Below are 17,309 nucleotides of genomic sequence, written 5' to 3'. Positions count from 1 at the left end.
GATCCATAATGTTATCTGTAATCAGTACTGCATCTGTGATTCCCTCTGGACATTCTTCCAATGTCTTTTTAAAGATTACCTCTGAGTACATGTTGAACAAGAATGGCAAGAGCAGACACATCCTTGTCTCACTCCTCTTTTGATGTTAATATCACTGGTAGTAATGCTGTCAAATTGAATGGTAGCTGACTGATTCCAATACAGATTTCTTATTAGTCTTATGTCTTTTTCATCTAGCCCTATTTGTTGAAGGACTTCTATTAAGTTAGTGTGTCAGACCTTGTTGAAAGCTTTTTCAAAATCTATGAAACACATAAAGACAGTTTTCTGTTTTTATATGAATTTTTGTATCAATATTTGGGCACATACCAAAACCATTCCGAAAGGCAAACTGCATTTCACTCAGAGTTTCTCCACTTTTTCTATAGATGCTATTCTGAATTACTTTCAAAAATATTTTTAATGCTTGGCTCGTTAGCCTAATAAGTCAGAAGTCTCCACAAGATTTTGTTTTGGGTTTCTTCGGGATAGCGATAAATGTAGATATGAGCCAATCTGGTGGAAATTCACCACTTTCATATATTTTATTGACAATTTTTCAAGAAGTTTGATGTTATCTGGTTCTATTAATTTTAAAAATTCTGTTTGCATACCATCTGGTCCACTGGCTTTTCCTGTTTTACCTGATCTTACAGCATTCTCTATTTCACATTTCAGAATTGCTGGTCCTGTCCACACAGTTAGCCGAGTGGCTATGCACTTCGCAACCATATGCCTGAGAAAGGAGTGTCCTGGATTCGATTCCCGTTGCTGATGTGAGAAGCTTAGGATCCTTCTCAGACATAGCCAAGTTAGCCAGTCTTGGGCATAGACTGCAGGGTTTTTCTCCCCAGTTTATCTAGGGGTTTTCATCCCACAAGCAGGCAAAGTGGCCTTGAGAACTCAACGCTTCTACAGACATATGATACACCAGGAGGCATAAAACTAACCACCTTATCCTTGTGTATGGTTGCAATTAAATGAATAGAAAACCTTTGACACGACAAGGTAAAAAGGAAGAAGATGAATTGCTGGTCCTTGAATGTTATCTTTTATATTTATAGGCTTCTGTCTAGTATCATTGAAGAGTTCTGTTATACATTTTATCCAAATCTGTGCTTTATTCTCTTCTTCTAGAACTATTTTTCCACTTAGATACACTACTTGCTTTTCTCTGAATTTTCTGGAAATTTCTTTGATTTTCTTATACAGATTGAAATAGTCATATCTCTTCTGAAGCAGTTCAATCTCGGTATATAAATTTTCAACCAATTTCCTTTGCTTCTTTTATTTTCTTCTTGATGATGATGTGATGTGTTTCTATATATTTGACTAGGTTTTTGTTTGTGTACATTCTTCATGTATCAATAAAAGAAAGGATCTCATTTGTCATCCATTCCTGTTGTTTTACATTATTCACATAACCTACTTCTTCAATACCTGTTGTTACGATGGCATTCTTTAAGCTTTCCAAAGAGATTCTACCCTTTCACTTTCTTCTATGTTAATCTGTTGTAATCACAGGTTAAGTTGTGTCTTGCCTCTTTTATTTATGTTCGGGTCTTTTGGTTTTTCTACATCATTTTTTTTTCTTCTTTTGGGATTTTAATCTAAGATGTATTTCTGCAACTATGGAATTGTGGTCTGATGAGATATCTGCTCCAGGATAAGTCTTTGCACTCTTTATACTACTGTGGAATCTTTTATTTATCAGTATATAGTCGATTTGATTTCTGACAATGTTATGACGGCTATTTTGAGGTGATTTTCAAATGCACAGTCTTCTGGATGGAAGTTTAAACAAGATGTTTGCAATTGTTAGATCTTCTTCCTGACAGAACTGGACAAGGCAGTCTCCTCATTCATTTCTGGTGCATAAGCCATGCTCTCTAACAATTTCTCCATCACCCCCCCCCCTGCCCACTTTAGCATTAAAGTCACCCATTACTATGTTTATCTCATGTTTCTTTGTTTTCTCTTTTAAGTGTTCATAAGACTCTTCTTCTTCAATTTTGTCAGCTGTGGGTGCATAAGTTTGGATGATATTTATATTAAGAGGATTTCCCTTAAGTTGTAATAGCATTATCCTTTCAGAAAATGGGATCCAATTTATTACTGATTTATTGATTTCTTCTACTATTACAGCTACACCATGTTGATGTTTGTTCTCGTCATACCCAGAGTAATACATTGTCATATTATCTTGTCAACAATTTCCAGATCCTGGCCATCTTGTCTCACAAATCCCCAAAATCCAGACACCCAGTCTCTTTGTTTCTCTTATGGCATTTCTTAATTTACCAGCTTCATGTAGAATTCTGATGTTCCAAGTTGTGATTTTAAAAGTGGACACCATTTTGAGCCTGGAGATTCTTCACACTCCTGTCCCATTTAAGGGACACCAGGAACTCAGGGCCAATTGTAAGAGTTTGCTCGCCATGATGGTTGTTCTGGAGATAAGATAGAGCAGTAGTTTCTCCATTTGCTTTCTGTTTTGCAGTATTACAGATGCACACACAATATAATCATATTGCCATCTGCAAATCTCTGATCACGAGCTTTTCCGTCATCATTTGGCTTCAACCTTGTGCTCCAAGAATTCCAATTAGAAATGTATTTAAGTGCAACAATTTTTAAAATGAGATTTAATACACCTAAATTAGTATAAAAAATATGCTTTTTAGACAAATACAACTATAAGCAATAAAACAATTTTCAAGTGAGCACTGGCTAAATTATGGTGCAAACATCATTAGATCAAATTAAAAATTTACAGACCAACAGATGCCAATAAATTTTTAATTTCATCTAAAATCATCAGCCTTTTAACATTCTTTTTTTCATATATAATAAGTCTATAATTTTATCTTTCAAATCAAGATAAATTTTAACTACAGAATATATTGCTCACTGAAATGTTGATAAGTCTTTATAAATGTTTGTCATTTCATTATTTACATTAACAAATTGACTGAAACAAGCAACCAATGTAATTTTTAAAAAAAATCAAATTTTTCTGCGACTTCTAGAAATTCACTGACATTATAAAAACATTGGGAATAATAGTTTTTAATAAAAATATAAAAAGAGTATTCAAAATATGAAAAGAAGGATCAATATGAAAACAAATGTAAAAAATAAGAAGGCCTAGAAAATTCCTATTATAAATCTCATTTTCCAAGGTGATAAAGTACAACAACTATACACTGGATTTTAACAAAGTCCTACATGTTAAACATTCAGTACAATAAGTAAGATAATTTGATAAACCAATTAAAGAGACCATTCCTAAACAAGTCATTATCTTTGAAATGTTCTAATGAGAAAATCTGTAATCAGCAGACAGTCTTCATCAAGTTTCTCTTGAGAAAAGACACATGATTTAAATTCAGGTAGAATAAAAAGTCAGCAATACTGAAACTTTTAGCTTCAGTATTGCTGACTTTTTTTCAGATATACAAAAGTTTGTCTCCTAGTGAAGAAGGCAAAGTATTCTTATCCATCAAGCTGTAACCAGTTTATTCATCAAGGTGGAAACCTTATATAAGCTGTGTGAGAAAAATGATTTTTTTTTTATTAAGTAAATAGTAAGAAATTGAATTGTAAGAGAATCCGTACATACTTAACTTATCGATCTGATTTTTCATAGAAGGAACAACTGGTTGCCTAAACGGACGAGGCTTGACAGACAACAGGGACTGTGCTGTCACCATTTTAAATCCTCCTGTTATAAGTGGAATAGATTTGTCCAATAATGGAGTAGCAGTGACAACAGTAGTAGTAGTAGTGGTGGTGGTGGTGGTAGTGATAGTAGTAGTAGTACTAGCAGCAGAAGATAAAGTAGTAATACTGCTATTACTTTTAATTACTTGACCACCTTCAACTACTTTAAGTGACTGAGTAACTTTTGGTGTTGATTCTGAAGCATTTTTCTGAATTTCTAATGATTTTTCTGGTTCCACTTTCACCTAAATAAAGATAACAGAAATTAAAATTAGAATGAACACTTCCAAATATAGGATCTCTATAACATCCTTATGCAGCTTGAATTTTTAATAACTTCAAAGATAATCTGCAAAATGCAACAAAGAGAGAATTTATTCAAGATTTAAATAAAATTGCTAATGAATTATTTATTTATATTAATGATTCAATAAGCCATACACTATTCTGAATGGCATCAAATGAAGTCAATTGCATTCTCTGGCTAAGCTGAAGTCAACCGGATGTCAGAAGAAAATTCAGGACTCGTTATAACAAGAAAGCACCTCAAAAATTAAGTCTGGGCACCACCTTTGTTAAATTTTTGAAAAATTTAACAAAGGTGGTGCCCAGACTTGTGCCCATTAAATTTTTATTCTATGGAGATATGACTGAAGTTTATTGAATAAAGCCTTGACAATCTTTTTGCTATGCTCTGTATCCAAAATGACATTGGATATGTTGGAAGTTTTCCACAATTAAATATACTAAATATTTCAACTCCTTCTGTTGCATTTTACAGACTGTTTCTCTCTTATATGGAAGAGAAATTATTAAAAATTCAAATTGCACAAGAACTTTATATCTTGTGTATATACACTCTAACATGGAGCTGTTAAAAAAAATTTCAAATAATAAAAGTTTACGCATTCTTCTGATTACTTTCAATTACTATTTTCTGTAACTCCCAATACTGTACAAATTCAAACGATTTAGCTGCATGATTTTTGTTATTAAACTATTTGCAGAGTTGCAAAAGGAAAAAAACAAATGAAAATTAGATATAGTAATAAATATGTTATGACTTGATGGAATTTAGATATACACAAGCAGATACCCACATGATTCAAATTTAGTTTCAAATGAACTATTTTTAGTGTCAAAATGATTTGATATGATATTAATAATTCTGTCCTGTTGGGTTGAAGTTAATGAAATTCGATGTTTAGGATTTCTATTTGATGAACGGTTTCAACTATTGTTTCAAAATTACGCAGCCCAAAACTGTATGTCCAGAGTACATAAAGCCAAAGTGGATCAATATTTCATAAACTTCCTTCGTTTTTTTTTTATACACATATTTTTACAGAAGAATCAAAATTCAACAGAGATGTGTCAGTAATATAACTGTCATGAACCTTAATCAGAAACAAAAGAAATATCAACAATTAAAATTTCATATGCTGAACAATTTCAGTGTATTTGTATGTAACTAAATAAAATAAAAGAGCCTGTAGCACAACATATATTTGGTCTTATACGTACATTCTAATGCAGTAATTTTCATTGTTGAACCAGTCTTAAGTTCAAAAGAAAGTGAAAGGTGCTTTTTTTTTTCATAATAATGATAATAATTTGTGTTTTTTTTTTTCCCCAATATCATTGGAATGCTTGCAATGGAAGACAATTTAAATTAAATCTATAATTCCTCCCTGACACTTCAATGAATTTAATGAAATTTTTTATTTAAGATCACTATTAAAATTTTAGGTTCTATTATAATGAATGGCATCATCACTTAACAAAATGCATCTTTTTTCATGTTTAACTTGCAATGATTTCCTTAGTTGTCTAACATAGGATGGCATTTATGTTCTAACTGCTGAACAAAGCTGATTACACCACTTTAAAGAGAAGGATTCTATTTTCCAAAATATGCCAACTAAAAATATAGCTGTATCTTGTTTATAATTCATAAATAAGTGGAGGATAGAGGTCATGCTTAAAAATGAGAAAGTACATACAAAGAATAACTGTTGAAGAAGAAAATTTTGAATTTTTTTTGCATCCAGTTTTGATGATGATGATAAAGCAATCAGAACAGTTCATCAGAAAAATTACACAATATTATGAACAAACCATGAAAGAATTGTGTTATAAAAAAAAATTTTAAAATGCATTTATAGTTCTATGATAGTGAGGACAGCATGATTTCAAAAATTTCTATTTCACAATAAAGTTTCCTTTTAGTTAAGTATCATCATTATCCAATTCCTGGAATGTACTCTCAGGGTACAGGATATTATGATAGTACTACAAGAAAAGTTACATCACTACTAACTTCTGATTGACAATTTTCCTCCAAATGCTAATTTATTAGGTAAGAACTTGACACTGATGTCAAGTTCTTACCTAATATCCACATATTTCACTGCCCTAATCTTTCTCAGAAGCAGGGTTTTTTCCCCAGTTTATTCTGGGGTTTTTCATCCCGCAAAGCAGGCAAACTGGCCTTGAGAACTCAACACTACAGGCCATAGGATACACCGGGGCATAAGGCTGACCACCTTATCCTGTAAACGGAGTGAGATCCGATGATCAATGGACCCTCAACACCGCAAGGTAAAAGAGGGTATAAGGAAGATGATGATGGTGAAGATGTGGTCTCTAATTTGGTCAAGTGTTTCATTTCTAACTCAAATCTCAGATCCATAAGTTAAAATCGGTTTGAGCACTGTCTTGTATATAGTAAGTTTATTGTTTTTTCTAATTTCTCTCTTATTCCATATAAATTTATTCAGCTGACTTCCTACCATACAATGTACCCAACTATCAACCAATTAGTATCTCAGGAGTGGTGGTGAAGATTTTGAAAAAATTGGTTAGTGCTTGCATTCAGAAATGGGTTGATAGTGAATCTACTTTGCAATGAGCAACATGGGTTTCCTAAGGGAAGGTCATGTTTTAGCAACTTGCTAACATTTAGTACTGAATATTATAGCTACTCCTTTCCCTGAATGTTATTGCCTGAATATAACATTTTGCATTTGTTTGATTAAAAAGATCTCACCTGTTTGTCTTATTTGTTTCAGTCAGATCTATTATGTTGAACTGGTACTTATCTGGTTTTTCTGCAATCCATTTCTTTCCCAATGATGCATCTTATGTACATAGTACCAATCTTGAATTCTATTGATAATGAGTTTCTAGATTTGTTCCAGAGCTCTAATTTTTATATTCTTCCATTTTTTTTTTTTTAATTGTAGAAGATTTAATAATCAGCAAAAGTTTTAAATGAAGAAAACCAAAATTAGAATAACTGCTTCACAAAACATTAATTTAATTGTATTATCAATAAATGAAGTTTAATTTTATATATATTTTTAAATATGACTCATCCATAAAAGGTTTTAAACTAATGAAAAGCAACCTTGAATATGCCAAAGACAGTATAATTGTTAAATAACAGCTTCGCACATGTAAGCAAAAACTAAATATAATTTATTACTCATATATTTCACTCAATATGTCATGGGCTTCTTTCAGAACAGCAAAAGAAAGGGCAACAATATTTAAATTTTGAATTCAAGGACAAGTCCTACAGCATGCATATAATATCGCATGTCTCAGTCACAGCTGTACAGTAAGAGGAACCACTATTAAAGTTCAGAGATGTGGGAACAGATGTGTAATTAATTAATTAATTTAAAAAAAATAAAAAAATTATAAATTATTACCAACAATCATTTTCCAAAACTCAGAGATAGGCATACAATCTGTCCAATTAAGATTTATTTTATTCGTATGGGATTCTCCCTGTCCTCCACCATCTCTTAGGACAGGTTGAGCCCTCCTAGTGAGGGATTAAATATATATTTTATGATGGTAGATCAGTGGGTGTTCATGGGCCAGTTTGCCTGTTCTGATGGACAAAAAACCAGAGTTTCTGGGTGAAAAAACCCTCTACCTTCGTATGACATCGGCTAACTCACCTTTAGACCAGATAAAGGTTCCTCAGGTTGCAGACGAGAATCGAACCCGGGGTCTTTCGACCAAAGGGCTTCGTCTATACCGACTGAGCTATGAAGGCTCTTCTGATTAAGATTAGAATTGTGGCAAGGGCTGCACATGATTCAAAAATAAACTATCGAATTTGAACCTACTGTAGTTCAGCATCTTGGTACGGTTCCAATGAACTCTGTTAGTGTCAATGGTATGAGATTTTTTAAAATTAATTAATTATACATCTATTACCACGTCTCTGAACTCTAATAGTGTTTCCTCCTACTGCAAAGCTGCAACCAAGACACATAATATTATATGCATGCTGTATAACTCGTTCTTGTATTTGGAATTAAAATGTTGTTACCTTCTGCCTTCTTCTTGAAAGAAGCTCATGACAAACTGAACAAAATATATAGGAGTAATAAATTATATTTAGCTATGTCTTACATGTGTGAAGCTGTTAATTATAAGTTATGTTTAATATGCATGTCTCTATTAAACTTCTAGTAACTTTTATTTATTTATTTTTACATAATTCAAGAAATTTACATAACACAAGAAACTTTACTCTAGAAAGAAGAAAAATTACTTAAGTCTGTCACACCTGGTGATCTTCATATAAACTGGAAATTTATTATAATACAGTAGCTGTTTCCATAATTTTTTTTAAAAATGAATGCTGATCACCATGTAACTATGACAGAAAGGATTTTTCAATTGCTGATGACCTCAATACAGAGGTCAAAACGTTGATTGTTACTTGCTTAATGTTAAGTAAAGTAATTATTCTAACACGTGTCTTGTGCCTTCACTATGAATGCTGACCACCATGTAACCTTAAAAGAAAGAGTCAGTATCAACAACAATTTTGGTTTGCATTTGGGTTTGAATCCAGTCTGAGGCATGAAGATCTTTATCAGGACTTCTCAACTGAAGGTGAGTTAGCAAATTAATTAGCCACACAGAGGTGGATGGATTTTCTTTCTGGAAACTCAGGTTTTCCATCCTGCAAAACAGGCAAACCTAGCTAGAAAACAAACAATAATACATTGGCCTTATGGCCTTAGTTACTTCGGCTGTAAATTCAAAACAAACTTAAATCTTAAAAATACACACACACACACACACACACTTTTACCATATATTTCCCAAGTTGAGTCAATGTTTTCTTCAGATTTTGTGGCTAGGTCTCAAAAGGTATGGTCCTCGTTTTCAAACTCTCACTTTTTCACTTTCTAAATAAGATCGTATATTTCAGCCTACACGGTTCATACCCGAGACTAGCTGAAATTTTATTCAACTTCTTTGATACATGATCTGGAGGCCAATGAAGAAAACTTAGATACTGAGAAAAAAAACTGTAAAGAAACTAGAGATCATAAAAGCGGAACTAAAATTGAAGAGACATATAAGCAGGATGTACGGATTAATTACATTGAAAGACTAAATGAGATAAACACAGTTAACAGAAGATTGATATAAAATATTTAAGAGGAATGCAGTCAGATATATGTGTGTGTTTTTATTATTATTAAGAGACCTCTAGGAAATCAGACACTCATCAAGTGAGGGCACATTTCACCAGCTATCATACCTGTTCTTGAATTCATTCATACTATTTGCACACACACATCCAATGGCAATCCATTCCATGCACCAATCAATGAGAGAAAAATGTAGCTCTCACCCCTTTCTTGACTGCATTCATTCTCAACTTCCAAGGATGTCCTCTCATTCTTTCCCCACAATCCATAAAATGAAAAATTCCATCAACTGAAATCCTGTATAATCAAAAATTTGCAGTCTGCAGTCTACAAATTCTCAATCTGTCTTCACAATCAGTATCCCACAATCCTGATATCATTTGTAACACTCTCCTTTGCACACTCTCTCCACAGTATCATCAAAGAAATAAGATCAGACATGTGCACAATAGTCTAGGTGAGGTTTTGCCACTTATCAAGACCTTGACAGAGGCAAAAATGACATCCTTATCTTTACATATCAAAGTTGGTGTGTGAGTGTGTGTGGGTGGGTCTGTATAACTTAGTGGAAGTGGCACTTGCATACTCTGTGTGAGGCTGCATGAAGATAGATTTAAGTTCTAGTCCAGTCACCAACTGGAGGAACTTATTCTAAGCCTTTTCTCTGACCAGTTCCCGAGTTAGTCAATCCGTGGCGTGGGTAAGCAAGTTTTTTCTCCCAGAAACTCTGGTTTTTTTTGTCCCATAAACTCAAGAAAATTGACCATAGAAATCACATTATTTCAGACAAAAGCATATCCTGTTAGAGTTAGATACTGACAGATGACAGCACTTGTTTACCTGTCTATTCATCGGTTGCCGCTTATAATTAGTGATAGTCTTGGCCAGCTATCTCTAATTGGCTACCGGTGGAGATTGAACTACCCACTCAGTCTCCAAAAGCTAGATAGAGTTAAAAGGCCTTGCATACTCCCTATTAGAGAATAAAAGATGTTAGATGATTTATTTATATCCATGTATATAAATAAATACTGATAGCATCTTCAGGCAGAAGATACTATCAGTAATCTAATAAAGTAGAAAATCTGCTGGAATAGAATGATATGTGACCATATAGAGGTATAAAAGTTTTATAGTGACCAATGCGTAATTCAAAAGCCCTGCTCAGAAGGTCAAATTCTAGCTGGGTGCAGATTTCTCAGTTTGTGTATCTCTTGAAGTACATTACTCAAATTTGCATGTCATTAATCAAGAAGTTTAGGTTTAGTGTAAAATACTATGGTTACTCCATTCTTTACATTAATAGATCATCTTATTTTTTTTTAGAAGGATATCATTGCTTTTGGAATTCATGTTAGTAACATACATATCAACATGGTATTTCAATAATTTCTTTGAAAGCTTCATCCATTTCCCAATATTGCTTCATATTAATTTCTGTTATTCTTAAGAGTGTTTCCATAGCTGGCCAATCACTATTCCTGTTGTTCCCTGATGAAAACAATGGAGCCTTGTTTAACCAAGCAAATAACGAATAATATTTGTTATGTTGTAAATAATAATATACATGTAGTTTCAGTCATATAGTACAATTTTGTCAGCTAAATCCCAAATTGCCAACATAATCTCGTTCACTCAATATCCAAGTAGATATGCACCAATGGGGTTACACCACTATAATTAGTTGAAGATCATACATAGAAGAGAATGTCTCAGCTGGTTCTTGTTATTCCTGATAGGCTATGTGGTCTCCTGGTTAGGTTACCAGAAGTAACCTATTTCCATAAAGATTAATAAATTATAATAATAAATTAATTACATAGATTTACAAATTATTCATTCAAGTATAAATACCAAATGTGAACAATTAAAAAACACAGAAAATAAAATGTATAAAATACTGCAGTCAAAAATCAAGAAAAACAATGGTTAGAGCAGTGTTTCTCAACGTGGGGCATATGACCCACAGAGGGGGGCAATTTGAATATTTTGGGGGACAATTAGAAAATGTACGTGTACATATTTATACTATACTTTTTCAGAACTTGGCTGACTATTATGCTGGGGGGGTGTGGCATCAAAATCTTTGAGACGTTGAGGTGGGGCATGATCCAAAAAAGGTTGAGAAACACTGGGTTAGAGTAAAAATTTGTTCATTATTTATATAAGAAAAACATTTGCTGTGTCATCAAAAATCTAAACAATCCTGAAAACATTATATGAGCTAATACAATAAGGGGAACCAGAATGTTCAGTGGCAAAACAGTTTCATTAATCTCAAAAAAAAACTTTCTGATCAGCTTCATAAGAAAAAAATACATAACATAAAGGCAAAATGAAAATTTTTGCCAAGCAGCAGTTTAAAATTTTAATGAAAAGTAACCGATGACCAAGTCATTATTTCACTGTCATAAGACTGTTTTACAAAGGATGAATCCAATGAGGAAAAAAACATTTTTTTCATATGGACTAATGGGGTTATTTATCAGCCACTGAATTTGGCTGATAAATTTTAGTAAGGATTCAATAATACTACCAAATTTTATCAAGCCCATGAAACTATTTAAGAAAGTCACTACACCCAGAACAGACATAATAACCATGCATCAAACAATAAATTGCTTTGTAAATTCACAAATTATCTACATAATTGGGATCATAACAAGATACAAAAAATAGCATAAAAGCAAGTATATTCAGAAGAAGGGAAAAAAAGAGATTAAAATTACCTGAATAAGCTGCCTTGGAGTTGCTGGGGCACCTGCAAAAGGTTGAAATTTATTTCTGATGGTTATACTTAGTGATGCCTAATATGAAACAAAGCTCACTTTTTAATATTATGTTTTGTGAAAAAACTGATATAATTTATTAGGTTTGTTCATTTAGTTTGCCAATATAAAAAACATTTCATTATAGTACACAAAAAAAATTACACTGGTTTTGAATTCATATTCAAATATTATAACCAAGTGTTTATGCATTAAAGTATATTCACCATACTTAACTGACTTCTTTGTGAATACCCTGTCTATTACAATGGATGGACACCTCCTCTTGAGCACAGTTGAAAGAGTGAGTAATAAGTGAGAGTATGTGTATGCATGTGCACATGCATGTACATGGCTTTCCATTGTAGGATATTTAAGAATCATTAACCAAAGGCAATATAAATCTTACTCATCACTCTCTGTTTTGCGATTTAATGCAACCACGAAATACAGAGTAATGACACTAAGCTCGATCATATGTTTTGCTGGCTTTGTGTTTTATGAAGACATAATATTGTATATCAAAAAGTGATTAACTCCTCCCACATTCTGGATCAAGTTGGGTTGAAAAAAATGTGGTATCAAGAGCCACACAATTACAGAGATCTATATAGTGAAATGCACTGAATGGGAATTGCATTTGAATAACTTACTATGCTCAAAACATGCTAATTTTGAAAATGATATTTCATTTTATCATTTATTTTCTCAAATTTATTTATTTTAACCTAATGGTCTAATAAGAAATATTTTATAAAATTATGAATAAAATAACTGAAATATGTATATATATATATATATTTATTTACTTGGAATTGCTGATCTCTTTTGAAGAAGATCTTTTACTTTGTTTTAAAATGACTGGCTTGTGGTTTTTCTTAATACATCAGTAGTTTTGTTGTTTTTTTTTTAAAAAAAGGAGGTGGTAATATTTACCACCATATTATCAATCTAACATATCTACTCCTTTCCATCTCTTTTATATCCTAGTGATATTTCTCATTTGGCTCTTTGCTCACTGCAACAACATTCTCAGGAAATAACAGAACAAGAAATGAACCTTCAAATTTCTCGAGCACATTTTTAGCTATGCTTCTGAAGTCATGTTATTTCCAAGAAAATCTGCTATCACATTTTTAAAATCCATTCATTTTATTTTCAGCTGTTTTCACTGCTGCTTCAAATGCTTCATTTACAGTTAATGTTCGTTATGCCTGACCTCATAAAAACCTCCTTTAAACTTGATATCTGAAAAAATTAAAAAATTGTAAAAAAATACTAAAAGCATGAACACTTCTTGTCCAAAGCCTTGCATAATCTTAATTTTATACTCAGTGTAAATTCCAAGCTCTGATATCTCTTCAAAGAAAACATGGTTTCATGTTACATTAATGTTGTCTCAGTTATTACTTATGGAGCATTTTCCAATATCCACAAATTAACCATTTGTGGATATTGGGATATTGTTTTCAACTTTATATTTCACTTTATAGACAACACATCCAGAGGGAATCACAATAAATGGAAAGATTGTTAACAACCTACGATATGCAGATGACACCGTACTAATTACAGATAACATTATGGATCTCCAAAAACTCATTGATAGAGTATATATAGAAATCCAAAGAATGGGAATAAATATAAACATCAACAAGACAAAATACATGGTTATCAGCAAACATCCAACCTCATCAAAAACTGACGCTCAATGGGAAAAATATCGATCAAGTGTCAAGATATAAATATCCTGGTTGCTGGCTTAATGAAAGGCGGGATCCTGAAATATATATAAAGACAAGGATTGAAGTTGCACAGCAGTCCTTCATGAAAATGAGAACATTATTCTGCAATAAAGACCTAAACATGGAAGTCAGATGCCGAATACCGAAATGCTACGTGTGGTCTATTCTGCTCTACGGAGTTGAAACATGGATATCAAAGGTGAAAACCATCAAGAAAGTTGAAGCCTTTGAGATGTGGCTATACAGAAGAATGCTAAAGATATCATGGACAGAAAAAATTACCAATGAAGATGTCATAAAATCCATTGGCAAAGCTAAAGATCTTGTACAAATAATCAAGAACAAAAAGCATCATATCTTGGCCACATCATAAGAAATACCAACTTCTACAAACTATTTTGGTAGAAAGAATTGATGGCAAAAACTAGAGGGAGAAAAAGAATATAATGGTTTGACAACATCAAGACATGGACAGGAAAGAGAAGCACACAACTGCTCCGATAAACGCAAGAACAAAGTTTGTTCGCCAAGATAGTCGCTGACCTTTGATAAAAGATAGCACCATAAGAAGAAGTAAAAAATAAAGATTCTAATGTCTTAAAAGAGTGATCAGAATAGATAATTGAGACAAATGTGAAAATGCTGCCATGATGCCATTCTGTAGTGTAACCATATAAGATTCTTTTAATATAACACTTTTAACACCTTATAAGATTCTTTTAGATAAGTCATTGATTAATCTTCACTAGTTCAGATCATATTTTTCTATGCTTAGTTACAAAAGTCAGAAATATCACAAAAAAATATATTAGCAAGCTTCCCTAAAGAATCACAACTTCTGTGTCAAGAAAATGAGGGCCCTGGAACAAATAGGTTCTTTAACATGCATGCACATTATCACAAAATTGTTTAAATCAGTTTATGTGAAGTGTTATGATATATTTCTCAGTTTCAGGCTAGTAAAAAGTTGCTTTCACTGCTTAAATTGATATCACATTCTTAATCAGATGAAACAACTGTATTTAGTGATTCTGGTGTTAAGGCATAATGATGATTAGATAGGCCTTAACAGAGGCAGAAGATTTCTTTTAATGTGACTCTTACCCACCCATGAAAGGTTGTATACCTATGATATCATGGGCAAGCTAAATTTTTGTTTTCTTTTTTTTTTTGATTTCTTGAGTTTGTTTGTTTCATATTTTTTTACTCTAGAGACCAAACATGGAACTTTTTCATGACACTTTAGTCTTTTTTGTAATGCAGTGTACATTTTTATGGTGGGCTAAAAATGCTTCTACTACAGATGTTATTTTAAGCACTATTGAAAGTTTTTCCACTTGGTTATATTATAAATTAAAGATGCCAAGAAATTATATTCTTGGTCATCATCAAATTCCTGCCATGTACCCTCAAGGGGTGTACAGGATATGATAGTACTACATGAAAAATTTACATCATTACTAATTATTGGTTTTATCATATATATATATATATATATATAAACGTATTATATTATGTTTAGCAGTCTGGCCATAGCATGGCCAGATTGCTAAATCCATCTTTCTACGTTTAGAAGAACACTGTAGAGATATCTCCTACAACAGGACTAGAGCCAGCGCTCTCTCTAGCCATGTTCTCTTTTCAGTTAACTCAGACGAAGGCTGCCAACACATTGTGAACTGGATGCAAACTTCCAACATCAATGTGCTATGATGAGATTGAGAGAAAGATTGTCGAGTCTAGAGAAATTTCTTTAGATTCTTCCCATATCAATAACAGCCTAAGCTTTAATCTCTCTGATGCACACGTTGCCTCTGTTCAGTATTGGTGCACTCGTAACAGCGTGTAGTCTACGTTTATTTGGAACTCAAGCTCGCATTTTGTTTTTCAAACGCACTACTGTCTTTCGCTTGTTTTGTTAATACAATTTTAAGTCTGTAATTTTTTATATATTTCTTTGATTGTGATATCTGAAGATGTTGATCAATTCAATAAAACTAGTAAACTAGTAGTATCTTTTCAAATAAACCATGTCATCTCTTTATCTCTCAGTATCAGTCATTAAAATTTTTGAATAATATATATATATATGTGTGTGTGTGTGTGTGCGTGCATGTGTTTTCCTCCCAGTGGCAATCCTGCCAGGAGGTAATTTATTCCTACATGCTCCATTGCATACAATGCTTATATTACACGAATATAGAAACTACAAAGTTTCGTGCTGAATATATAGAAACTAAAAGATTTGGCAGATGCAAGCATAAGCAACCTTATGGGCAACTCGTAGTAAAGGTGGAGTAAGCTCCAGATAAAATTTCCGTAGTATTTTCCATAATGTAAAGCACATCTCCTAGAGGACATGCATGATAAATATTGTATCCAAGATTATTTCATACCGAATAAAAAAACTACAAGAGTTGGGTGCCAAAAAGTTTTGGTGGATGCAAGCATAAGCAACCTTATGAGCAACTAGTAGTAAAGGTGGAGCAAGCTCCAGATCATTTCCTTAGTATTTTCCATAATGTAAAGCACATCTGTAGAGGACATGTATGATAATAAGCCTTTGGCTTTCTATTTCAGTAATGCATGGTTTATTTATTTTTAATTACAATCTAGAAATGATTGAACAAAGAATAAAAAAAAAAAACTAATCCATATTATACTGACATCTGAGGTCGCAGTATCTCTCAGATACAATTCACTGTCAAATATCACAAACCTTTACAAAACATGTTAAACCAAACTGACAGCAAAAAACAGTGCGGAATATCACTCATAACACACTATTCATGATCTCCAAGCTATACACTGAATTGCGTAAGAATATTTATATTAAACATTTTGCATGTATCTGTCAGATCAGCTGCGAGCTCCGCAGGGTTAAAGGCGCATTAATCAAAACTCTTGCCGCGTATATCAAGGGATTGCCGCAATTAATTTCGGCGTGTTAATTAAATCCCGCATTAAGCAAGGAATATCTGTATTGATTTTCAGCACTCATTAGACTAATCCCCACTTAATCCTTGCCGACTTAGCTACGAGGTTTACTACTTATAAGCTTTTTTTCAGAAACATATAAGATGTGCTTATTGAAGGCAAATTTTTCATCTATTATCATTCTTAGGTATTTTAACTTACTGGCTACCTTGAGAACTTCTCCATTTAGGAAGACAAGGTTGCTTTGATTTTTTGCATGAGATGTGGAGCACTTTAGACTTGGTGCTATTGAAGGTAACTTTCTTCTCGTGTGCTCACTCTGCAATTTTAAAGAGTTCTTCATTGGCCGTTACTTCTAACTGTAAGCCGTCGCATATGCGAATCATTATCATCACCGAAAGCTATGACTTTTGTTTCAGTAGTGAAATTAAGTCTTAATAGCGAGTCGTACTGGATGTTCCAGAAACCTGGTCCACAGCAGGAACCTTGTGGGCAACCTCGTTTGACTTCTTTCGCTACAGTTGTGGATTTTAATGTCATGGTTGCTCTTCTGTCTGTAAAATAAATTTTTGTAAGGTAGAGTAAGTTTTTTGGGCACTTTAAATCAATTACTTGATTGATTATGGCTG

General features: G+C 32.8%; 1 protein-coding gene across 2 annotated transcripts in view; it reads right to left on the bottom strand.

Moving 5' to 3' along the window:
• Nucleotides 1–17,309, bottom strand: part of row (zinc finger domain-containing protein relative of woc) — a 249,864-nt gene that overhangs the window by 159,626 nt on the left and 72,929 nt on the right. For both annotated transcript variants that reach the window (XM_090404758.1, XM_090404759.1), the window contains 2 exons: nt 11,960–11,991; nt 3,662–4,007 (listed from right to left, as the gene is read on the bottom strand). In XM_090404758.1, the coding sequence (XP_090260884.1) occupies nt 3,662–4,007; nt 11,960–11,991 (378 nt within the window). The remainder of the gene's footprint in view (nt 1–3,661; nt 4,008–11,959; nt 11,992–17,309) is intronic.

Source organism: Typopeltis vanoorti, chromosome 15, assembly GCF_054136105.1.
Source record: "Typopeltis vanoorti isolate ZY-2024b chromosome 15, IOZ_Tvanoo_1.0, whole genome shotgun sequence".
In the NCBI taxonomy this organism is placed as follows: Eukaryota; Metazoa; Arthropoda; class Arachnida; order Uropygi; family Thelyphonidae; genus Typopeltis; species Typopeltis vanoorti.
This window is presented reverse-complemented; position numbering and strand designations above follow the sequence as displayed.